Here is a 26,726-nt window from a genome sequence, read left to right on the forward strand (position 1 = left end):
ATTGTGTAACCACATCTCATTTTGTTCTCACAGCAAATTGGTGTTTAGTTATAAATATAGTATGTTTTTAATTATACATGTAATATGTGTTTATTTAGGGACAACACATGTAGTATGTATTTATTTAGGGACAACACGTGTAGTATGTGTTTAGTTATGGACATCACATGTAGTATGTGTTTAGTTATGGACAACACATTTTGTGTAATTTCAGAACATCTTTTTGTAAGAGTGTATTAATTACTACAATCTACAAAACAGAAAATAAAAAGATAGAAAAATATAAATTGAAAAAGCTTGAAAAAGATTTAAAAAAAGATACAAATACAAAACATAAGAAGGTTACAAGGCCATTTGTGACACAATCATAACAGTGTTTTCCATAAGCATAGTGGACATAGTGGTGGTTGGCCAGTAAGAGGCAGTAAAGAGCTAAAATGCCGTCTTTCATCCTGTACTTACTGTCTACTCAAAACTGAGGATGGCTAGCAAGACCACAGTGAACAGATAAAGTAGCCTACAGAATGACTACAAGTCCAAGAGACGGATATTCTGTAAATGTTTGATAAAGCACAATAAAAGAAAAGTGTGGAATACAGTCCTGAAAGTAAGACAAATAATGTGTTTACAAAATGTACAGGTTGCAGCAGGTAAACGGTTGCAGCACCAGTGTGCTTTGAATCCTGAATCCCTCTCCGTTCAGCAAGTGATGACCAGTCATCCAAGACCAAGGAGGGCAGCCTTGACGGAGCAGTAATCCATCAAGTGTACATTGTAGTACATACTGGGGTTGGGAAGTGGGGCACCGCCCACCCTCAAATCATGAAGGACTGAGTGTGTTTATAGTTCTTGGGCTGCGGAGAGTGGAAAGACACACGATGAATCACTTCTTTTAATTAGTTAAGAGGCTATTGTTATCTGTGATTTAACAACAACAGTGCAGCAGCGGCGGCCTAAAGTCATGGCGGCAAAACCACAGCTAACGTGGCGCTGATAGCGAAGGCTTTGATCACTCACATTGCGGGTGGGAGGGGGAGGCGGAGGTCTGCTGTAGGACTTAGCACTGAAAGACAAACAGTTCCACGTAAGAGTTCTGTACAGGACGATGACACGTGAAGCCATGAGAACGAAGTCAAATGAACTGAAACTCACCTTTGTACTTTCTTTTCCTCTGTTAAAGAAACAATGAAGGGAAAGATTGAATGAGTGATGAGAAGTGAAGTCAGTTCTCTATGACCAGTGACCCTCCCCCCTCATCACACACACACACACACACACACACCACATACACACACTCACACATTCACACACTCTATCTCTCTCTGTTTCTTACACATGCACACGCTCTCTCTCTCTCTCTCTCTCTCGCTCTTTCTCTCTCTCTCTCTCTCTTACACATACACACACGCTGTCACACATTGACTCGAACACACTCTTAGCTGAAATGACTCACTTTTGCAGCAGCCTCTGCGACGACCGAGACAGACACCTAGACAGCAGATGAAGACGAACAGCACTAAGCCGGCAGCGCCTGCCAGCAGAGTCGTCAAGCTCAACTCATCTGAAGGACAGAAGAGCGGCAGGTGATGCTATATTTTTCCAACTGCTGCATTATAGTCACTTATCATATCGGCACAAATATAATACAATAATTGTTTCCCCCTACAAATGAGAGATTGGAGGTGTCCCGGTAATTGGAGGTGTCAACTTTGGGGGGGGGGGGTGATGTTTGAGAACTGAGCTAGCGCAATGGTGACCTGATGACCTGACAATGAATTAAGTTAATCTGTCCATTACATTACCTGATGATACGATGGGATGTCGGAATTTAAACTTTAAAACTTTCTAGAGCATTGATTCTCAACATGGGGTCATGGGGGGTCCAGTTTGATTTCACCATAGTTTCATTGTGTAGAGGTGGGCCCAATGAGACAATGTATTGACTATTTGAACCATAGGTTTCATTCTCTCCACTGTAATCTCCTCAACTACAGTAGAGACGGTTGTGAAATTATGAACCTAATCATTTCTTGATGAAGATCTTGCGATAGAAAATCAGATGCGTATCAATATGCAGGTCCTTGACACGAAAAACACTGCTCTAGAAAACATGCCCCTACAGAACCACTGCTCTAGAGAATGTTTCCCTACAGAGCCACTGCTCTAGAGAATGTTTCCCTACAGAACCACTGCTCTAGATAATGTTTCCCTTCAGAACCACTGCTCTAGAGAATGTTTTCTTTCAGAGCCACTGCTCTAGAAAATGTTTTCTTTCAGAGCCACTGCTCTAGAGAATGGTTTCCTTCAGACCCACTGCTCTAGAGAATGGTTTCCTTCAGACCCACTGCTCTAGATAATTGTTTCCTTCAGAACCACTGCTCTAGAGAATGGTTTCCTTCAGACCCACTGCTCTAGAGAATGGTTTCCTTCAGACCCACTGCTCTAGAGAATGGTTTCCTTCAGAACCACTGCTCTAGAGAAAGAATCATCAATACCAAGCAAAGTATTAATTTGGTCCCTGGTATCAGTGAGTAACGTTACTCAAAACAAAGTACTTGTACTTGGTCAGCAAAAAAAGTGACATCAGTGCACCTCTAATTATCTAATTAATATATTGTTTATTATATTGTCATATCCAATTGTCCATGGTCTTTCTTTTCATAGAATACAGAGGTGCTTACATTCAATGACTCTTCTCATAGAATACAGAGGTGCTTACATTCAATGACTCTTCTCATAGAATACAGAGGTGCTTACATTCAATGACTCTTCTCATAGAATACAGAGGTGCTTACATTCAAGGACTCTTCTCATAGAATACAAAGGTGCTTACATTCAATGACTCTTCTCATAGAATACAGAGGTGCTTACATTCAAGGACTCTTCTCGTAGAATACAGAGGTGCTTACATTCAAGGACTCTTCTCATAGAATACAGAAGGTTTACATTGCTTACATTCGATGACTTTGAGGTGTTGAGCCACACAGCTCTTGGGAGCACCGACGCTGTTGGAGGACTCACAGCGATACATCCCCGCATCGACCTTAGACACACTCTTAAACTTCTGCTCCAGAGAGAGGCAGAGGGGAGAATCATGATCAATATATGTGTGTGTGAGAATGTGTGTGTGTGTGTGTGTGTGTGTGTGTGTGTGTGTGTGTGTGTGTGCGTGTGTGTGTGTGTGTGTGTTGTGTGTGTATGTATGTGTGTATGTGCGTGCATACTTGTATGTGTTTGTGTGTGTGTTTGTGTGTTGTGTGTGTATGTATGTGTGTATGTGCGTGCATACTTGTATGTGTGTGTGTGTGTGTGTGTGTGTGTGTGTGCGTGTGTGTTGTGTGTGTGTATGTGTGTGTGTTGTGTGTGTATGTATGTGTGTATGTGCGTGCATACTTGTATGTGTGTGGTGTGTGTGTGTGTGTACTCACCAAGGTGCCTTTACTTGTGTCCATGCTGTAGGGAGTTTCTGCAGAGGCTGCCAGGGCCTGGTTGTCTTTGTACCAGCGGTAGGTGGCAGGGGGGACACTCAGGCTGTCCCTACAGGCCAGCTCTAAGCCTGACCCTGCAAACACAGAGCTGGGCACCTCGCAGGATGGGATGTGAGGAGGCACTATGGAGAGAGGGAGCAGAGACACTTCAAGTATCACACTCTTCTAATATCCATGTATCACACTCTTCTAATATCCATGTATCATACTCATTTAATATCCATGTATCACACTCTTTTAATATATATGTATCACACTATTCTAATATCCATGTATCATACCGCTGCTGGCGGGACAAAACCTCATAACTCCATTTTTAAATATATTTTTTAATATAAATCAACTCCGTAGATCAGCCTCCATATGTGTGTGTGTGGGTTTTACAAAGTTTAAACAATGGGAAAGCATTAAACCGATCATCTGTCTAAACCTCCTAACTCTATTCACCCTCAAATCTGTGTTCGTTTTTTTCATCTGCTGAAAAGTTGGGTTTTTGGAGTTATGAGGTTTTGTCCCGCCAGCAGCGATACTCTAATATCCATGTATCACACTCTTCTAATATCCATGTATCACACTCTTCTAATATATATGTATCATACTATTTTAATATCCATGTATCACACTCTTCTAATATCCATGTATCACACTCTTCTAATATCCATGTATCACACTCTTCTAATATGTATCATACTCTTCTAATATCCATGTATCACACTCTTCTAATATCCATGTATCACACTCTTCTAATATCTATGTATCACACTCTTCTAATATCCATGTATCACACTCTTCTAATATCCATGTATCACACTCTTCTAATATCTATATATCACACTATTCTAATATCCATGTATCACACTCTTCTAATATCCTAATATCCATGTATCACATTCTTTTAATATCCATGTATCACACTCTTCTAATATATATATATATATATATATATATATATATATATATATATATATATATATATATATATATATATATATATATATATATATATATATATATATATATATATATATATATATATATATATGTGTATCATACTCTTCTAATATATATGTATCACACTCTTCTAATATGTATCATACTCTTCTAATATCCATGTATCACACTCTTCTAATATCCATGTATCACACTCTTCTAATATCTATGTATCACACTCTTCTAATATCCATGTATCACACTCTTCTAATATCCATTTATCACACTCTTCTAATATCTATATATCACACTATTCTAATATCCATGTATCACACTCTTCTAATATCCATGTATCACACTCTTCTAATATATATATATATGTATCATACTCTTCTAATATATATGTATCACACTATTCTAATATCCATGTATCACACTCTTCTAGTATTCATGTATCACACCCTTCTAATAGCCATGCAAAACTAAACATAAGGGATCTTTTTAAAGAGAGCTCCCCTTTGTTGTTTTCTTTCTTTATTGAGACAGTGGGAAGGCTAAGAGTAGGAGAGACACAGGAGAGAAGGTTCTTTATTGAGACAGTGGGAAGGCTGAGAGTGAGACAGAGTAGGAGAGACACAGGATAGAAGGTTCTTTATTGAGACAGTAGGAAGGCTGAGAGTGAGACAGAGTAGGAGAGACACAGGCCAGAAGGTTCTTTATTGAGACAGTAGGAAGGCTGAGAGTGAGACAGAGTAGGAGGTATAGGAGATAATGTTCTTTATTGAGACAGTAGGAAGGCTGAGAGTGAGACAGAGTAGGAGAGACACAGGAGAGAAGGTTCTTTATTGAGACAGTGGGAAGGCTGAGAGTGAGACAGAGTAGGAGAGACACAGGAGAGAAGGTTCTTTATTGAGACAGTAGGAAGGCTGAGGGGGGGACAGAGTAGGAGAGACACAGGAGAGAAAGTTCTTTATTGAGACAGTAGGAAGGCTGAGAGTGAGACAGAGTTGGGGGGACACAGGAGAGAAGGTTCTTTATTGAGACAGTGGGAAGGCTGAGAGTGAGACAGAGTAGGGGAGACACAGGAGAGAATGTTCTTTATTGAGACAGTAGGACGGCTGAGAGGGAGACAGAGTAGGGGAGACACAGGAGAGAATGTTCTTTGACAGTAGGAGGGCTGAGAGGGGGACAGAGTAGAGGAGACACAGGAGAGAATGTTCTTTATTGAGACAGTAGGAGGGCTGAGAGGGAGACAGAGTAGAGGAGACACAGGAGAGAAGGTTCTTTATTGAGACAGTAGGAAGGCTGAGAGTGAGACAGAGTAGGGGAGACACATGAGAGAAGGTTCTTTATTGAGACAGTAGGAAGGCTGAGAGTGAGACAGAGTAGGAGGTATAGGAGATAATGTTCTTTATTGAGACAGTAGGAAGGCTGAGGGGGAGACAGAGTAGAGGAGACACAGGAGAGAATGTTCTTTGACAGTAGGAGGGCTGAGAGGGAGACAGAGTAGAGGAGACACAGGAGAGACTAGTGTTCTTTATTAAAACAGTAGGGAAGGCTCAGGGGGAGACAGAGTAGAGGAGACACAGGAGAGAGCGTTCTCATGGGATTTGATCCGAGGCCAGCAGGACATGTGGTTCCAGAGGCAGGGGTCTTTAAAGGGATAGTTCTATTTCTTGCTTACCAATGATGATGTTGATCGGTAGAGTCCTTTCTCCGCACAATCCACAAGAGTTAGCCACAAACTAATGCAAAGTCCATTTCATTTTGAGCCTCAGTCACCCCATTGACTTTGCATTGGTTTGTGGCTAACTAGCCGGAACTAGAAATTTTGTTTATTGTTATTTGCACTTACAAACATACATTCTGGAATAAAAAGAAGTAAAAGAAGAACAGTTAAAATGTGGAGGAAAGGTCATAAAGCCCAAGGGCTTATAAGAGACCCCCCCTCTTAAACCTATATAGAATAACTACACTGAACCCCCCCCCCCTCCCCCACATGCAGTAATGGGCAGTAGCTAGCTACAAGTAGCGACGCTACTGTACATAGCTTAATTACATTTCTCAGTAGCGTGATGGTAGCGTCGCTCCTTTTGAACCAAGTAGCGGTCTCTGTAGCGCAGCTATTTTTAGAACGAAGTAGTGACGTAGCGACGAGGAAACGCTACAACGCTACTATCGGGAGAAACAGTCTAGACTATAAAGATTTGTGAGGAGAAAAAAAAATCCCCGTAGAAAACCCACTATGATTGGTTGGTTGGTTTAGATATGAGTATGACGACTCACGATTGGGTATGGTTAGGCCAAAACATTACGGGTAGGCCAATCAGAGGCAGGATAGGGCGGGACTCCAACCCGCAAATCAGGAAGTGAAAATCAAAACAGACCACTGAATGAATGAACCAGTCCGCGCAAAATGGCAGAGGGATTCGATGTTTCCAGGGCTTGTGATGGCATTGATGAAGATGATGTCAATAACAACAATGCCTCTCCATGGAATGAATGAATGGAAAATATGAAGTTGTGGGATGCATGCGCAGGCGCGGCGTATCTAAGGTAAGGGACAATAATAATGTTGTTGTTTAAACTGCCGCCGTGCACTGCAGCATTGGGCTGTGTTGGCACTTTCTTCGTCTGTTAACTTACCATGGTGATTGATCTGATCTGTGGTCTGGGGTCCCCACATGATTTTGGGGCCATGGAATGTTTTGTGAGTTACATATTTAAATACATTTGGTCATTTAGCTGACGCTTTCATTCAAAGCAACTTACAAATTGTGTACAACAAGTCAGCAGGAGTGGTACATATCTAGCAGACAAGGATAAATAGTATTGTTTGTCTAGCAGTGTCAAGCTTGAGTGTTATACTCTGAGTACATACTATACTGTAGTAGTATAGACATATTAGCATAGTTGGTGGTAGTATAGACATGGTAGCATAATAGTAAAATGCAGTAAGACAGTTATTATTAGTTAAAATTCAGATATTGAAGAAGTGTGTTTTTGATTGATAAAGTGGGCAGGTTTCAGCTAGGAGAGGGTATCAGGCAGCCAGAAGATGCAGAGTTTAGGGATAAATAATACATAAAGATAGAATAGAAAAGAAAAAGACCATTACTGTATCAAAAGTAATCAACAAACTATACTATAAAAACTGATCAAACCAAATGGTCTCTTTCTTTTCTTTTGTAGAGGCTGCACCCAGCTAAACTTGCCTTCCTGGATTTTGTACATAATACAAGTTATGTTATGTTAAAAGGATGACACAAAAAGCCAGACCGAGGGCTTGTTTCAGTTTTATAATAAACAATCAAACTGAGCATTTTTTTTGCCTGCCTATTTGTTTGGTGGAAACTTGATCATGAAGTAAAAAAAAAAAAAAAAAACAAAAAAAAAAAAAAGTGCCGATGTAGCTAGCTATTTTTGCCATGTTCTTGTAGTGTAGCTTGCTACATTTATCTGGGGATAGCTTCCATTGTAGTTGAGCTATATTTAATCGAGAGTAACTTGTAGTGTAGCTTGCTACATTTTCCAAGTAGCTTGCCCATCACTGCCCACATGTAGGTAGTAAGTATGAGGAAGTATAGGGAACAGTATGGATTCTGCTGAGAAAGGATTCATTCTACCAATCAACATCATCAGTGGTAAGTAAGAAATAGGGCTAGTAGGGGTCACCTTCACTGTCTTACCACACACACATACACCTTCACTGTCTTACCACACACACACACCTTCGCTGTCTTACCACACACAGACACACACACACACACATACACACAGGGAGCGAAATTAACTTTTTGACTCACCGGCCAGTGGCGGGTAGATGGGAAGAGTCTACCCGCCAAGCATATTTCTTACCTGCCAAATTTTTTTTGATTAAAAATATATATATATATATTTTATATAAAAAAAAATGTTTAAATAAAATATATATTATATAATCATACTTGTAGTTGTATTATCTGCGAGACATCGCCACCACGCAATAAGTCAAAATGCTTGCTATCTGCAAACAGCTCCACTGTCTGTGTGTATACTTGAGTAGCCTCCAGCTCCAGCTAGGATTCTCCGGCCCTGCAGCTAGACCCTATATTCAGCTAGACCCTACATTCAGCATGCAAGGATTCTCTGGCGATGCAGCTGGACCCTATTTAACATTACGGTTCTTTTGTCAAATCACATTCAACATGCCCTCAGCTAGAATACGCATTCAATCAATGTTATAAGACATTGATATCAGGAGCTATCTGTAGCTACTGCTAGCCCGGTAGATAACGTTAAGACAATTTAGTTTACTGGGACAGATGGATGTGAGCTAGCTAAGCTAGCTAACGAGGGAACGGAGGTATTATGCACTCGAGTAGACTATTGCTGGAGCATTTGTTGATATCAGCAGCTATCAGTAGCTAGCCAGCTAGATACCGTTAGACAATGCCTCGTCATGTATTAAACTAAAAGTGAATAGTTGACTGGGTCATTGTTTAAACAGTAACGTTAGCTCATGGAGGTCCGATATAGACTAGAGCAGACGGAAGTAAACAAGCCAGATGAGAGCTTCCGATTGGTCATTTGCTTTCTTTCTCGTGAAACCAGTCACGTCACTCTACTGTGATTGGACCGTTGACTTGAGTGCAATGTGGGACTTGTAGTTTTTTAACGATCTCGCGGCGGAGAAAAAAAAGACGAGCGGCTATAATCTGTACTCGCACAAGAGTATCGTTATGAACTACATGTCTACACGCCACACGGCGGGCAGCCCTCTAAGTGTCATGCGCCAAAGGTAAAAACAGACCGCCCCTGGCGGGCGGCGGGCTTTAGTTTCGGTCCCTGCATACACACCTTCGTTGTCTTACCACACACACACACACCTTCGCTGTCTTACCACACACACACACACCTTCGCTGTCTTACCACCAGTGTTGGGACTAACGCGTTACAAAGTAACGCGTTACAGAAACGAAGTTACTTTTTGCCGCAACTAGTACTCTAACGCATTACTTTTGAAATTCAGTAACGCTACTTACGTTACTGAATGGTTTGTTAGTTCGTTACTGCGTTCTTTTTATGTAGATTCATAGCGAGCGTCCTTATTTCGCCTGCGTTTGTTTTGTTTACTGTAGACTGAAAGGCGCTATATAAAACGAAGTATTATTATTATTATTATTTCTTTCCGTAGCCTCATTCTGGTTTCGCACTTCTGATTGGCCACTGACGTTCTGAAAGAAATAGGCGCTCTCTACAGTAAACAACAAGAGGACGCTCGCTATGAATCTACATAATAAGAACGCAGTAATAATAACGAACTAACAAACCATTTAGCAACTACTTGGAGAGATAATTAATATACAACATGGAAACGAGATAAAGAACATGTTTGAAGGGCTGCTGGAGTCAACTGGACTAACGTTACATCTCGACCACCGCAGACTGGTGACGGTGAGTGCAATGTGTTCACTGAAACTCAAGATCAACGGATTTTGACTGTACAAAATCTGCCAGGGAATCTCATAATACTAATCAAACAATATAAATATAGTCCTTTCATGCACAATTGATATCCTAACTATTCTAACGTTGCAATGCTTTGATAACAACGCTGCAAGATGGTTATGAATGAATTAATGAATGGATGAATGAATGAATGAATGAAAACTTTATTTAACAGATTGCAGAATGGGTACAATACAGTACGGCTCAATACATACAATTGTTAAGGGGATGCAGACCTGAGAAAGACGTTTGTCTTGTTTCCATCAGGGTCCCCCATTTTCAATTCATATAGACATTTATGACATACACAACATACATGACATTTATGGCATAGGGACATATAGGTATTTAGTACTGATACATTTGTGACATAAGCGGTATTCAAATATACAGTACTGTTACCCCTAGATCCTGACAGAGTATATACATATGATGGGGAGGGGACTGTACATTAGGAGGGGGTGGGTGGGTGGGAGAGAAATATACATACAGCGGGGAGGGAATATATAATGAAACGCTCTAGACCACATTGCTTAGCAGAGTTCGGTGATGTGAATGGAAACTGTCAAGTTGATCAACCGATTTTGAGTATATGGGGCATGGGACTTGAGCAATTTATTTTTTTTATTTTTTTTTAAATAACTAAATAGTTACTTTTCACAGTAACTCATTACTTTTGGGTGTAAGTAACTAGTACAGTAACGAAGTTACTTTGAAATGAAGTAACTAGTAAAGTAACTGAGTTACTATTTTTCAGTAACTAGCACAACACTGCTTACCACACACACACACACCTTCGTTGTCTTACCACACACACACACACCTTCACTGTCTTACCACACACACACCTTCGCTGTCTTACCGGCACACACACACCTTCGCTGTCTTACCACACACACACACACCTTCGTTGTCTTACCACACACACACACCTTCACTGTCTTACCACACACACCTTCACTGTCTTACCACACACACACACACACCTTCACTGTCTTACCACACACACACACACACCTTCACTGTCTTACCACACACACCTTCACTGTCTTACCACACACACCTTCGCTGTCTTACCACACACACACACACCTTCACTGTCTTACCACACACACACACACACCTTCACTGTCTTACCACACACACACCTTCGCTGTCTTACCACACACACACACACCTTCGCTGTCTTACCACACACACACACACACACCTTCACTGTCTTACCACACACACACCTTCGCTGTCTTACCACACACACACACACCTTCGCTGTCTTACCACACACACACACCTTCGCTGTCTTACCACACACACACACACCTTCACTGTCTTACCACACACACACACACACCTTCACTGTCTTACCACACACACACCTTCGCTGTCTTACCACACACACACACACCTTCGCTGTCTTACCACACACACACACACACACCTTCACTGTCTTACCACACACACACCTTCGCTGTCTTACCACACACACACACACCTTCACTGTCTTACCACACACACACACCTTCACTGTCTTACCACACACACACACCTTCGCTGTCTTACCACACACACACACACACACCTTCGCTGTCTTACCACACACACACACACACCTTCGCTGTCTTACCACACACACACACACACACCTTCGCTGTCTTACCACACACACACACACCTTCGCTGTCTTACCACACACACACACACCTTCGCTGTCTTACCACACACACACACACACACCTTCACTGTCTTACCACACACACACACACACCTTCGCTGTCTTACCACACACACACACACACCTTCGTTGTCTTACCACACACACACACCTTCGCTGTCTTACCACACACACACACACACACACACCTTCGCTGTCTTACCACACACACACACCTTCACTGTCTTACCACACACACACACACACACCTTCGCTGTCTTACCACACACACACACACCTTCGCTGTCTTACCACACACACACACACCTTCACTGTCTTAGTTACCACACACACACACACACACACACACACACACCTTCGCTGTCTTACCACACACACACACACAAACACACACCATCGCTGTCTTACCACACACACACACACACACACACACACCATCGCTGTCTTACCACACACACACACACACACACACACACATACCATCGCCGTCTTACCAAGTACACTGAGCGACACAGTCGTCTCTCCCAGGTTGACATGGTCCTCGCTAGCGGTGACCTCACACCGGTAGTCCCCAGAGTCCCCCTGGGTAACGGCGTGGATGGTCAGCGTTGCGCCCTCTATCTTGGCCCGTCCCACGTAGGAGCCTAGGTGCCAGGGGTCAAGGGTCACGAGGAGGTGAGTGTGTGTGTGTGTGTGAGAGAGAGAGAGAGAGAGAGAGAGAGAGAGAGAGAGAGAGAGAGAGAGAGAGAGAGAGAGAGAGAGAGAGAGAGGGGGGGGGGGGGGATTTATCAAGTGGAATAACAAAAGTGAAAGTAAGGTCGCTTTCACACAGGGGCTGTTTGGTCCGGACTTTCGGACCAGAATTCGATAGTCCGGTTTTTCGGGTCTGTGTGAATGCGCGTCGAACTCGGTTCGCGGACCAAACAGTCGAACTCTGGTCCGCCTGAAAACATCGGTCTCGGTTCGGCTTCATCGAACCAAACGCGAACCAAATATAGGAAGTGATTATTATTACCACTGCTCGCAGCACTCACTGCAAAACAAGCACACTGCATCTAATCTCTCTATCTATCTATATATATATCTGTGCATCTTGGGAAGAAGGAAGAAAAAATGCGGCTTATTATTATTACCGAGGCGCGCGGCTTATTATATTATTAATAAAACAGCTACTTGTGGGCACTCATAAAAACACTGTGGTCTACAAGTTGTTTAGCGAGAGGATGGTGGTAATGTGCTTCAATAGAACAATGGATCAATGCCATGTCAAAACTCGGCTCCGCTGATCTGGAGGGCTCCGCAGTCCACACAGACACACACACACACACGCGCGCGCGCACACACGGGATCGCAGCCACACACACATTTCCACTGTCCAATAGACAAGCGCCCTTTTCGACCGCGTGACATTGTTCAGAAGGTCTCGGTCCGCCTGACAGATTTCTATGTGAAAGCAGGCGAACCAAATGAAGAATGCAACAATGTTGCAACTTCACCCCCAGAACCGCACCGAGTCCACCAAAACTATATGTGAAAGCGACCTAAGAGTGTAGGAAGGAAAGAAAGTGCTGCAACATTTCAGGGGTCATTCCAGGGGTCAAGGGTCACGAGGAGGTGAGTGTGTGAGAGAGAGAAGAGAGAGAGAGAGAGAGAGAGAGAGAGAGAGAGAGAGAGAGAGAGAAGGGGGGGGGGGATTTATCAAGTGGAATAACAAAAGTGAAAGTAAGAGTGTAGGAAGGAAAGAAAGTGCTGCAACATTTCAGCAGGCAGATAGTGATCTGAAGGAAAGGGACACGAGATGTGATGAAGATTTATTGCTCACCACTAAACTCGCCGGCGAAGTAAACAAACGTCACTCCCTCGCCTTTCTTCTTCCACTCGATGCGAGGGTTCTGATCCTTCTCCGTCCTGAACTCACAGGCCAGCACGGCATCTGAGAGGGCGGGAAGAAAACACACACACACACACACACACACACACACACACACACACACACACACACACACACACACACACACACACACACACACACACACACACACACACACACACACACACAAGGAGGATGAAAAACAGGGAGGACAGTAAGAGGAAAGCCAGGGGATAGATAACAGGGCAGACATACACAGACACACAGCTGGTTTGAATGGCGATGAAAGGAAAACTCTCACATTAAATTGGTTGCTTTTGCCAGGGACCTGTGTGTGTGTGTGCAAATCCATTAGGGAATGTTGATTTATAGACGCGGATTAGCGCCAAAATCTAGATCAGTGGTTCTCAATCTAGAACAGGCGTTATTTGCTACGCCCCAACATAAATAAGCATAGAAAGAATGATGATGAGAACTTTGACACCAAATAATCAAACTGCAACTACTCACAATTTATGAGGTCAACAAGTACCAAACAGGGGTTCTTATGTACAAAGTGATTGGTCTTCCTTTATCTTTGCCTAATTTTTTTTCAAAGTTATTTTGAGTTTAATTCTCATTATCATGCACATCTCACAAGAAGAAATAAAGACTTACGCATTCCTTTCTGAAGGACCTCTGTTGCCACATTCTCATTTGTTTATCAAGGTGCAGTGATGTGGAATGATATACAAAATCTAACAGAAACATGTTCCACTTTAAATATATTTAAAAGTAAGCTTAAAAAAGAACTACAGATCCTGTAGTCTGTAGTATCCATGTGTATTTGTGTGAAGTCTTTTTTTCCCCACCATTATAATTGTTGTATAATGCTGTATTGTATGTATCTGTGTGTATGAGAGAGGGATATGCGCATGTGTGTTTGTGCATAATGTGGGGGAGGGGGGGTTTATTGTGTAGTTTAGTTATCCTATATACTAGGTTTAAGAGGGGAGGTCACTTATAAGCCCTTGGTTTTTTTTTACCTTTCCTGCACATTTTAACTGTTCTTCTTTTACTTATTTTATTCCAGAATGTATGTTTGTAAGTGCAAATAACAATAAACAAATAAACAAACAAACAAATAATCAAATAATAATTTAACTTCATTAACAATTGGAGGCAGACTTTAGACTTAAAATGTTTCCCATTGTTTCCCATGGGGGGGGGGGGAAACATAATACAAATATATCAGCATGTTTATAATCTTGGGTACAAGATTATAAACATGATGAACTAATTGCATATATTTTCACGACCACTGATCTAGAATACTCAATCAGTCCTACGGAATAGTAAGTAGAAACCCTTGTTGTCCTCTGATTCAAGGTCTTGTCGCACAACTCTCACCTGTGTGCTCATGAACCTGCACTCTGGGCGAACTGCTGCTCACCGTCACAGACAGCAGGGTTGGACCTGGGGGGAGGACACACTGTCAAAAGTGTACTGATAGTACTGATAGTGCCACAATATTTACAAAGGTTCTTGAATAATAATAATAATAATAATAATAATAATAATAATAATAATAATAATAATAATAATAATAATAATAATAATAATAATAATAATAATAATAATAATAATAATAATAATAATAATAATAATAATAATAATAATAATAATAATAATAATAATAATAATAATAATAATAATAATAATAATAATAATAATAATAACAACAACAACTGATAGTGCCACAATATTTACAAAGGTTCTTGAATAATAATAATAATAATAATAATAATAATAATAATAATAATAATAATAATAATAATAATAATAATAATAATAATAATAATAATAATAATAATAATAATAATAATAATAATAATTATTATTATTATTATTATTTGTGGCGGCTGATTGGCGCAGTGGGCAAGGCGCTCGCCACTAACACAGGAGACGCTGGGTTCGAGCCCAGCTCTCGGCGTTGCTACCGGCTGGCCGGTCGTTCATACTAAACACAATTGGCAAGTGTTAGGGGTGGAAAGCCGGTGGGTGGGGATTGGACGTTGTGGACAGCGACTCCTACAGGTCGGTTGGGTGACACCGGCGCGGCGGAAACAGGAGGTATCGGGGGCAGCGTGAGCCTCCCACGCGTTACCCCTCGCCACTGAGAGTTCGAGCTGCTGCGGTGAAAAGATGCGACAGGCTGCCTCCTCGTGTACCGGAGGGGACACGTGATGCAAGGCTTCTGTCCTCACTACAACTGACCTGTGGGAGGCATGGTCTAGCAACGATCAAGACAGGGGAGGGAAGAATTGGATAATACGAAATTGGGATGGGAGAAAAATAGAAAATGGGGAGAAAAAGTGGATAAAAAAAATAAACTTAATTTGTATAGCACTGTTCATACAAGAATTGCAGGGTGAAAGTGCTTCACATCAGTGATGTAGACACAAAATAGACATTTTAGGCATAAAATGAGCAGAGAATTTATATTAAAACCTCCCTGAAGATGTGTAGGCTAATAGATTTCTGTCAATAGAATCTATGAGAAATAATACAGAAAAATGTATTCAAGAAAATATTGCAATAGATTTCTGTCAATCGAATCAATGAGAGATAATACAGAAAAAGACATTTAAGAAAATATTGTAATGTATTTCTGTCTCTAACAAACAAAACAAAACTAAAAAAAAGATTGTGATAGATTTCTGTGCTAAAATGTCCAGCCCCCAAGGGAGGTTCCTGCACAGGACCCACCCATTCCAGGGTCTGTCGCCCCACTTGTGTTGGGAATCGTGCAAAAATAAAAGCAATGCATGAAGTGCAGAGATAGAATGAGCATAACAATAGACAGAATAAGAGCAGTGCAATAAAATAGACATACATTTGTATAGAATAGACAGAGTAAAATAGTGCAATAGTGCAGTGCAATAAAAAAGTTCTCATCTACAGTACAACAATCACAGTCTGGTTGCAATGAGACCAAACAGCAGAGTGTATAAAAAGGCTAAGGTGAAGAGGTAGCCTCCCATAGGTAGGGTGTTCCATAGCTTTGGTGCATAATTCACTGACGACAAATAGGATCACTTCTAGCTGTGATGTGAATACTGTTGGCGTAAATACTCCACTACAAAGACTATAGCCTACTCAGGTTTTAAGCTTGTCTATAGCAGTGAGGAAGAACAAACCCAGACAGACCCCTCAGACAGACAGGGATCAAACTGTGTGGAATGACATCACACCCTGCCCAGACACAACATGTATACTCCCCCAATAGGAACCCACACACACACTCCCATGCATCATCAAGATAAACCCACACACAGCTGCATTAAGTAACATTACCAACAGCAGAGTATATAGGAGCTACAGTCCAGATGCATGAATTATACACACACACACACACACACACACTCACACACACGTCACACACACAAGAACCGACACAAAGTAGGAGACCTACAGAATCCATACACCCTGGTGGTGCCAGGAACGCATGGTGTGTTGGAATGCAGGTGATGGATGTTTCTCTGACAAGCGGCTACACAGCTACTCCAGCATCCTGACCTGATAACCTCCCCTGCCATCTGTGTCTCACATACATTATAAATACACTGGTGACACATATATATATATTCTAGAGGTGTAACGATACACGTTTTCAGATTCAATACGAAGTCCGATCAATACTACCGAGCTCTAACTATATATTGTACATGTCTACTACGCAGCTTGGTTTGGCTAAAAGAACATACTAATTGTATGTATGTGTGTGTGTGTGAATAGCGGGTCCCTCCCTCCTCCCTCCTCCCTCCTCCCTCCTCCCTCCCACTCTACGCTGACGGGACGCAGGCAGATGCGTAGTTTAGACAACAAACAGGTCGAAGATTTAGACACTTGAAAGACAGAGTGAGACAGAGAGGTGGCTTTTTTTAATTCTCGTTTTCCATTCTGTATTGAGATTGTTACACTTTCACTGAGTGTACACAATCTGGCTATCCTTTAGGGGAAAAGCATTTGGAAAGAGAATGCTGGATAAATGTATGTCATTCTCTCTCTCTCTCTCTCTCTCTGTGTGTGTGTGTGTGTGTGTGTGTGTGTGTGTGTGTGTGTGTGTGTGTGCGTGCGTGCGTGCGTGCGTGCGTGCGTGCGTCGTGCGTGCGTGCGTTTGTGCATGCGTGTCGGATCTTTAATACACACAAAGTCCTTCTGTATCATGGTAACCATAGCCTGCTCAGCTGGCCAACAGAGGGTCTTAACACAATCACACATGTGCTCATCTTTTCAATAGATGCCCCCCCCCCCCCCCCCAGACACACACACCTCCCATTCATAGACAAGTGGTGCAAATCTCTCTCTATCTCTCTCTCTCTCTCTCTCTCTCTCTCTCTCTCTCTCTCTCTCTCTCTCTCTCTCTCTCTCTCTCTCTCTCTCTCTCTCTCTCTCTCTCTCTCTCTCTCTCTCTCACTACTCTCTCTCTCTCTCTCTCTCTCTCTCTCTCTCTCTCTCTCTCTCATTGATAGCACGTCCCTCTTAATAAGATGATTCCCCCTGCAACTTAAGTAGAAGTACAAGTGGAATATATGTATTGTTAAGTAGATTTGTACATGTAGCCCAAATGCATCCTCTGCATGTAACACCCCTTCCTGACAGGCAGCGACGCGAGCGAGCGTGATTGCGAAAATAATTAAAATGTATTCGTTTCAATCAGACTATCCTGATCTGCCACGAGCGACAGCGAACTGAGCGGCGATGTCGTTCCCCCCTCAAATATTCGCTCGCTGTGTCTCTAGTTGAGCGATTACACGTCCGAGTCCCGCCCCTAAACACTTTTTATTGGTCGAGAATCGCAGGCTGCTTTGCCCCCTGTTCCTGGTAACACACACACAGAGACACACTCGGACACGCGCCGCGTCATATCAGGACAGTGTCGCGCGCGATTTTCGTCTCCAGTTCGCTCGCTCGCTGCCTGTCAGGAACCGGTGTAATGCCATCCTAACTAGTTAGAGCAGTGGGCCGCCCCAGGGCAGCACCCAGGGACCAACTCCAGTTGTCATGCCGGAGCCTTGGTCAAGGCCAATGAGGAGTAACTTCAAATACATATTTTTACAAGATAGTGTACTTGTTGATTTCATCTCTCTGTAATTAGCAGCTGGGTCAAGCAGGGGCTACCACCCAAATGAAACGGTGGGATCTCCTTTGGTCCAGTGGTCTGCAGTCCTCCGGAGGCCTATGTGACTTCTCTCATCAGGCTCTGGATCTCTGGCCTTGAACAGCATCAGAGACAAACGTGTGTAAACATGACCCCCCAACCACCCGAATCCCTGCCCACCCCTCCACCTCCACCACCTCTATCTGTCCACCCTGAGCCCCCTCTCTAGCCACAACACGCTTCAAACCACTCGGATCACACCTCCTCTGCAGATGCTAAACCTAGCGCCAACTCCAAAGTCAACTCCTCAACTCCAAGCGTTTGAGTTGTCTGTTTTGGTGACAGATCTGCTACGACTGCATTGATGAGTTAGGAAAAGGCATCCACTTGTCACATGTCTTGTTAATGTGATACCTATAGTCTTGTTATTGTGATACCTATAGTCTTGTTATTGTGATAATAGTCTTGTTATTGTCATACCTATAGTTTTGTTATTGCGATACCTATAGTCTTGTTATTGTGATACCTATATAGACCTGTTCGCTGTTTACAAACATACCATGTTCAAACGAAAACGGCTGGATGTCATTTTGACAAATCAGCATGGCTGTGAGCGTGTGAGTCTTTCACCTTTTACATATCTAGCTTTGGCATGGATTGATTGTTTAGATCGCTAGCATGGCTAACAAATGCAAATATATTGTAGTCTGCCCCGTTGTTCTGACCAGGATTACGTTCCTTTCTGCTCCTGTAATGCGCACACACACTGAGTATGACGTATACAGCGGGTCTATAGTCTTGTTATTCTCATACATATAGTCTTGTTGTTGTGATAATTGTGATACCGATAGTCTTGTTATTGTGATACCTATAGTGTTGTTATTGCGATACCTATAGCCTATGGACAGATCAGTTATCGATTTGCACTTATATCAAAGATATGTGAGGTCAAATAGTCGATTACTGTACTTTGACTCTCAGTTACAAACAAGTATAGTCCACCCCAACTCACCAGACTGTAGGAGTTTAGATGGGATCGTCTCTCTCACCACTTTGTTCAACTAGTCTCAAACACTGAATGTCTCAAACACATTCAAGATGTGAACATTTTAAATTAAATGTGAGCAGGTTGCCTATCGAAACTATATCCAGGATATTTAGAGAGCATCTCAATTAGATTAAAAAAAAACATCTTCAAACCTTCAAATTGTGTTTTTTTCAGCAGCAGAAGTACCATAAATATCACGTTATTAACATGGGGGGGGGGTGCTCCATCACTGTTATGAGGTTACTATAATACAGCTGAACTCTATTTTGTTCCAGTCATCTGTGTAATTTTTCCAAGATACATATGGTCTCTAGTTCATCTGTAGTTAGATATTTAGCTACAATGCTTTGTTTTTATACACATTCATAAAACATCTGTATATGACAATTTACTAACTTGAAAAATATATTTTGATATCCCTCCATTAAATATAACCCTAATTATCCTTCTTAAAATGGGCTATTTTATTTCATTTCATTGAGCTGAAGATAATTAACACAACACATGGATTAATTCAGCATCCAGATGACAACACAATGAGGACAAATTCATACTCATTCAATCTTCAAGGCTACTGTTGTTATTGTTTAATGCTTTGGCAATATTGTTTCTTTTAACATAAGCCAATAAAGCATATTGACTTTAATTGAGATTCCATTCCAATATCTTGCAAACACAAATGTGTTAGACTGTTTACAGTGTGAGATTGTAACTAAGTTATTATGTGAGATGTCAAGCACCTTCTGTAAATGCCCTGAAGAAGTCTGTTGACCGAAACGTTGGTTTAAAGTATTTCCACATTTAAAGCGAAGAAGCATGAAGAAGCAAGAATACCTTGTGCTCGACTATTCATTTTAATTCAATATTGTTTCTTTTAACATACATGCCAATAAAGCGTATTGACTTGAATTCAGATTCCAATATCTTGCTAAGTGCAAACACAAATTATTTTGTTACTGTTTACAGTGTGGAATTGTGTGCAAAATAAACCAGTATTGTCTAAATATTTTACTTGGACTATCCATATTTTATAACGCTATTATTTTGTTGCTATTATTATTTGTAGTTGCACAAACTAGTTTATTCTTCCTCTCCTGTAGTCCGTTTTATATTGCAAACTAAAATAAACTCCTTTTAGAAAAACAATTAAGCTATATAAGATAAATGCCAAAACACCTTTGTTCTCAAATCATAATAAGGGAAAAGGGAAGTTTAAACTCACTCTGCAACAAGATGATGAGAAGAGGTAAAGCCAAAAAAAATTCCATGGTACTCTTTTATTCTGTTGTCTCTCTCATGAAAAGTAGGGTGCAGTCTGTTCTCTGGGATGGCTCCGAGTGGCTCACCGCTAAGATACAACTGAAGGAATTCCAGTCTCGACTCTACTGCATTTCTTGAAGTTTCATCAACTGCCTGCGCGCGACGCTCTCGTGTCGCACCCACGATGAGGAGAGAACACAGATAATATCTATGAGAGAACACAGATAATATTATCTATGAGAGAACGCGCCTGGTGGGCGGCCAGCCAGGGTGCGCGTGTTTCCCTCACTAGTCGGTGAGTGAAGTCGGCCAATCGGCAACTCCGGGTCATGGTTTTCAAGTTTGATTGATTGATTGAAAACAGATTGCAGAATGGGTACTACAAATACAGTATGGCTCAATACAAACAACTGCTAAGAGGATGCAGACCAGAAAAATACTTTCGTCTTGTTTACATAAGGGTCCTCTCCTCCTCCATCAAGTTCAAGTTTCAAGTTTTGTTTTATTTGTCACATAGGCTAAGGTACTGTACAGTGCAGTGAAATGCTTGGTTCTGTATGAGCCCCCTGAGATTGTGCTTCATACAGTAAACAGCAGTGGTGCAGTCGTAATATGGGAACTGCCCAAACGCCACGTGCACGCGCGCTCCCGCGCATACATGTTCCCTCGGTTGCGCACAGAACAGATGATTATTATGCATAACAATGTTTTAAATGTAATTGTAGTTACAATTTCTTTAATTGAATTAAATACAAACTAAATTAACAATGTAACTTAGAGTTAGTTTACAGAAGGACAGTTCCCTTCAGACTGAAGCACAACTCTCATCCTTCCAGTCGGACCACAGATCAAGCAACCCCCCACCAATTGGTACAGGGCTTGTATTTTGGTTTGGCTCTGCTCGTTGTTATGCTATCGGTATCCTATTATTATGCAAAGTCTAGGTGATAAGTGCCGGCCGGGTACTTGCCGCATGGCGCAACGAGTCCAGTGACCATTGTGAACGCATTTTTGTGTGCGCGCGTGCACATCCGCGCGCACTTCTGCCTCAGTGATCTACTACAACAGCGTGTAACCGCGTGTGTGCACGACTGCATCGCTGGTAAACAGTCAAAAGAATAAATACCAAACACTATACCAATTATACAACTAAATTAACTACAAAATGTAAACAATGAAGTACAAAATGCTATAACTTTAAGTTGTTCACCTAAAATGTTGATAAACCAAAAACCCTAAACTTAACCATTTAACTGACCTCAGTGGAGATATTCTAACATAAAACGAAGATGAAAAAAAAACATATCTTTGTAATCATCAATTTTCAAAGTCGTCCCCGGGCCCCAACTAGGGCGTGGTTGGGGGGTTACTATAGGGGTCCTTCTTCATTCATCTGTCAAAGGGTAAGTAGGAACATCAGAACATCAGCAGTGATTCTCAAACTTTTTTTATATCAAGGACACACAAGGGACTGCCATTGATAAGATGTCCCTGGGCCCCCGATGTGAGAAAAGGTGTAATACAGTGTTGGGCAGCAGTCAGGCCCGGACTGGCCATCGGGAGCACCAGGAGTTTTCCCGGTGGCCTGGCCTGCACAGATAAAAAAATATATATATATTATATTAAAAAAAAGTATATATATTTTTTTATTATACTTTTTTTTTTTTGCCAGGCCATTGTTTCTAGTTGTGGCGGCGCGATAGTTAGATAACCTAGGTGGGTGGGGAACAACCAGGATTTCACTGTCTGCGACAGAGTTGGAGAACTATCTGACTCTCTCCCTCTCTCCCTCTCGCGGATCACACACACACAAATGGAGCCGTGCTGCCGCTTGTGATTGGTGGAGGCGGGACCAGGCGATACAACTGACAGCGGAGGCGGCGAATGGAATGGCAGATGGCACTCGGATGCAGAATAACAGCCAGGCAGTGAGCGAGGTAGTGAGGGACTCGGGAGAGATACAGTAGAGCAAAAGTCAATTAACGTTGATGTCAAGATGGACAGTGGAAGAAAGAGAAAGGGTGGAGGAGAGAGGGATAAAACAAAGAAAAAGAAAGGCCCTTACAGGAGATGCTGCTAAATCCGGCAACATTTATCAAATGTTTTCTTGCACCAAGATCAAGGAACCAGCAGGTTAGTCAGTGATAAAAATAAACATGTGGATGTTAGCTAGCTAACGTTACCATGCAATGCATCATCTCCCCTGTCAAAAGCTCAATGTTAAATCTGCCAAGAAACAAATAAATAATTTAACCCTTGTGTAGGAGCCAAAGCTATATATTTAGGTTATTGTATTATATGAATGTTTATATGTTTATTTGTATAACCTTACATTTAAACGGCATTAGGAATATTGATTGGATTTAGATAAAGTCATTGAACCGGCTTATTTGTCATAATAGAACATTCTAGAACATTTGTGATGTCACAGTATGATGTCATAATCAAACATTCTAGAACCTTGGTGATGTCACCGTATGATGTCATAACCAAACATTCTAGAACATTTGTGTATCTATATAGTCAACAATTCTCTCAGTGTTTGTAGGGCGTAGGATGTATAGGGTTAGGGAATTTGTTCATAATCCTCTTAGGTGCTATAGGTGCCAGGAGTTTGGCCATATAGCTACCACGTGTAGGAAGGGGCTGAGGTGCGCTAGGTGTGGCGGGGAACATGAATATGGGAATTGTGGAGAGGGAGTGAAGCCGAAGTGCTGTAGTTGTGGTGGGGAGCATAGTGTAGCGTTTCGGGGGTGCGAGGTGATGATGAAGGAGGTCGCGGATCGGAGAGAGAGAAGGGAGGGTAAGTTGACGTATGCTGGGGCGGTTAGCAGGGCAGGACAGGGTAGCCAAGAAAGGGTGCAGGGGGTTGAAGGAGGGCATTTGGCAGTGAGGGTAGAGCAGGTGGAAAGAGAGAGGGGAAGGGAGGAGAAATTAGGTATTGTGGCCTTCGTGGCAGGGGTAGTTACTGGTATGGCAGAGGCTAAGGGTAGAACAGAGATGGTGAAGATGATTGTTAGGATAGCGGTTCAACATCTGGGATTGGAAGGTCTGGACTGGAAGGAGGTGTATAGTGAATTGGCTGAGGGGGCTGCGAGGGACAAGGCTGCGAGGGACAAAGCAGCCCAGGATAAGATAGCAGGGGGCAAGGAGGGTCCCGCGGAGGGGGGCTCAGGCAGGAAGTAGCAGCAGTAGCTGCACTCCAATGGACAATGTAGTTGATGACGGGGTCCAGTAGAAGAAGAAAAAGAAGGTGAAGAAGGAGAAGAAGGAGAAGAAGAAGAGCCCATAAAAAGAATTGCGGAGGGCAGTAATACGCCACGATGCGTCTACTCTGCCGGAAATTCAAATAAGAAGAAGAAGAAGAAGAGCAGCAGTGTGCATCTTGAAACAGGACTGGAACAGATAGACTAAACAACATAGACTCAAGCCTGCATTTCTCAACCAAGGTGCCCAGCCTACCGTTTTGCTGTGGAAAGAGCCGGCAAGTTGATTTACGGCTTTCCAGTGTGGAGGAATTTTCATGTGTCGAGTCGGCTGTGATTTTGGAGACTGGGAAAATAGTTTTCTTATCTTGTAGTAGTAACGTGAATATTTAGGAAAGTAGCTTTAGGACTACTTCTGTAAAGAAAGACTTCACTGTGGAAGAGAAATAAACCATTTGGATATCTTTGTTTTACACTGGAGCGGCTGTGGACATTATCTTTCTTTATCAACAAACGTACTACTCACGAGTAAGCAACTTTAACCAGTAGAGTGGAACGTCGGCCCTCATATTATGCAGCCAGTAACGTTTGTTTTTGTCCTGCTGTGTCACTGAATCCAATTGCTCCTTGAGGAATCCCGGTCGTATAATACCTCTCTCAGAGTGACCGACTAGCTGTCTCTGTCATTTCTCTAACAATGAAGTTCCAGTACAAAGAGGAGCACCCCTTTGAGAAAAGAAAATAAGGAAGAAGTATCCGGATAGCGTCCCTGTAATTGTGGAGAAAGCCCCCAAAGCCAGAATAGGAGATCTGGACAAGAAGAAATATCTTGTCCCCTCTGACCTGACAGTGGGCCAGTTTTACTTCCTCATTCTGAAAATAATCCACTTAAGAGCGGAGGACGCGCTCTTCTTCTTTGTAAACAACGTCATTCCACCCACCTCAGCCACCATGGGACTGTTGTATCAGGAGCACCACGAAGAGGACTTTTTCCTCTACATTGCCTACCTTGATGAGAGTGTGTACGGGGACAGCCAAAGGGAAATCTGATCCCACCACCATCACTCCTGCCCACCCCCCAAAGCCCTCCACCACCCATTGAAATATTAAATCCAGCTCAGCAGCCTAGAGTTCCCAGAGTAAATATGTCAAATGCACTTTCACATCCCCCCTCCCACCCACTTAAAATCTTTATTTTTCTTTATCAACGAACGTACTACTCACAAGTAAGCAACTTTAACCAGTGGAACGTCGGCCCTCATATTAGTAAGAAAACTCTGTTCCAAGAGGAAAAAGGAATCAACACGAACTACTGGAGCGCTGAAAGAAGGATAACAAGTGCTTGGATACAGGGGCCGGAATTCCTCACCAAGCCCGAAGAGGAATGGCCTCAGAACCCAGAACACCGCGGGGACCTAACTTCGGAGGACCCAGAGGTAAAGAACGCTGTGGTCAGCGCTACTGCAGCTGAAGAGCAGTTCGACACAGTTCACCGGTTCCTGACCAGCACAGGCTCGTGCGCCGGGTCCGTGTCAAGACGAAGACAACCACTTTAGATAGACCTATCACTAAGATCTGTCTTCTCCAAGAAGCTGCATGAGGCGGTGGTAAAGACCGTCCTCCTACGGTGTGCCATGTACTAGGGACCTCTGGCACCAGGTATTGGTTATCCAGCAGCAGAGACACTTATCAGTTAAAATAGTGTTTGGTTTAGCTCCTTGTTTTTTAGTTGTTAGTAATTGTCTCTAGATTAGAAGTACAATTAGGGGCCGGTGTAGGAGCCAAAGCTATAATTATTGTATTATATAAATGTTTATATGTTTATTTGTATAACCTTACATTGAAACGGCATTAGGAATATTGATTGGATTTAGATTGATTGAATTGATTGAAACGTTTATTAACAGATTGCAGAATGGGTACAGTACAGTACAGCTCAATACATACAATTGTTACTGGGATGCAGACCAGAGAAAGACTTTCGTCTTGCTTACATCAGGGTCCCCCATTTTAATAAAGTCATTGAACCGTCTTATTTGTCATAATAGAACATTCTAGAACATTTGTGATGTCACACTATGATGTCATAATCAAACATCCTAGAACCTTGGTGATGTCACCGTATGATGTCATAACCAAACATTCTAGAACATTTGTGTATCTACAGGATATACTATAACTATTATTATAGTCAACAGCAGTGTGCATCTTGAAACAGGACTGAACAGGACTGAACAGATAGACTAAACAAAATAGACTGAAGCCTGCATTTCTCAACCAAGGTGCCAAGCCTACCGTTTTGCTGTGGAAAGAGCCGGCAAGTTGATTTACGGCTTTCCAGTGTGGAATTTTCATGTGTCGAGTCGGCGGTGATTTTGGAGACTGGGAAAATACAGTTTTCTTATCTTGTAGTTATGTTTGTTGTTTCCAGTATTCCTAACTAGGAATAAACAGGCTAGGCTAGGGTTTCTTTACTGGCTTTTATTCACGTTGTCTATCCGTACATCAAGGCACTCTCTCCGTTGTGCATCCGTACATCAAGCACTGTTCCTCTACCCCGGTCCTCGGTCCAGGTACTACAACAACAGGGCGGAACCAATATTATGTATTATAATAACA

At 42.2% G+C, this 26,726-nt stretch overlaps 1 protein-coding gene and 1 pseudogene across 2 annotated transcripts; one reads left to right on the top strand and one right to left on the bottom strand.

Moving 5' to 3' along the window:
- Positions 1-815: 815 nt before the first annotated feature.
- jam2b (junctional adhesion molecule 2b) lies at positions 816-20,994 on the bottom strand (the record flags this gene model as incomplete). The annotated part of the gene is made up of 10 exons (XM_084314386.1): positions 20,864-20,994; positions 14,840-14,905; positions 13,403-13,513; positions 12,075-12,224; positions 3,429-3,610; positions 2,956-3,064; positions 1,454-1,561; positions 1,153-1,171; positions 1,018-1,063; positions 816-854 (listed from the first exon to the last, which is right to left on the bottom strand). Exons 1-10 carry the CDS (start codon positions 20,907-20,909, stop codon positions 816-818), a joined length of 876 nt encoding a protein of 291 aa, XP_084170512.1. The 5' UTR covers positions 20,910-20,994.
- Positions 20,995-24,804: 3,810 nt separating this feature from the next.
- LOC311229349 (gamma-aminobutyric acid receptor-associated protein-like) lies at positions 24,805-25,157 on the top strand (annotated as a pseudogene). Its single transcript has one exon. The product of its transcript is annotated as a gamma-aminobutyric acid receptor-associated protein-like (transcript).
- The last annotated feature ends 1,569 nt before the right edge of the window (positions 25,158-26,726 follow it).

The sequence above is a fragment of the Notolepis coatsorum genome (genome assembly GCF_963971535.1).
Source record: "Notolepis coatsorum genome assembly, chromosome: 5".
Lineage (NCBI taxonomy): Eukaryota > Metazoa > Chordata > Actinopteri > Aulopiformes > Paralepididae > Notolepis > Notolepis coatsorum.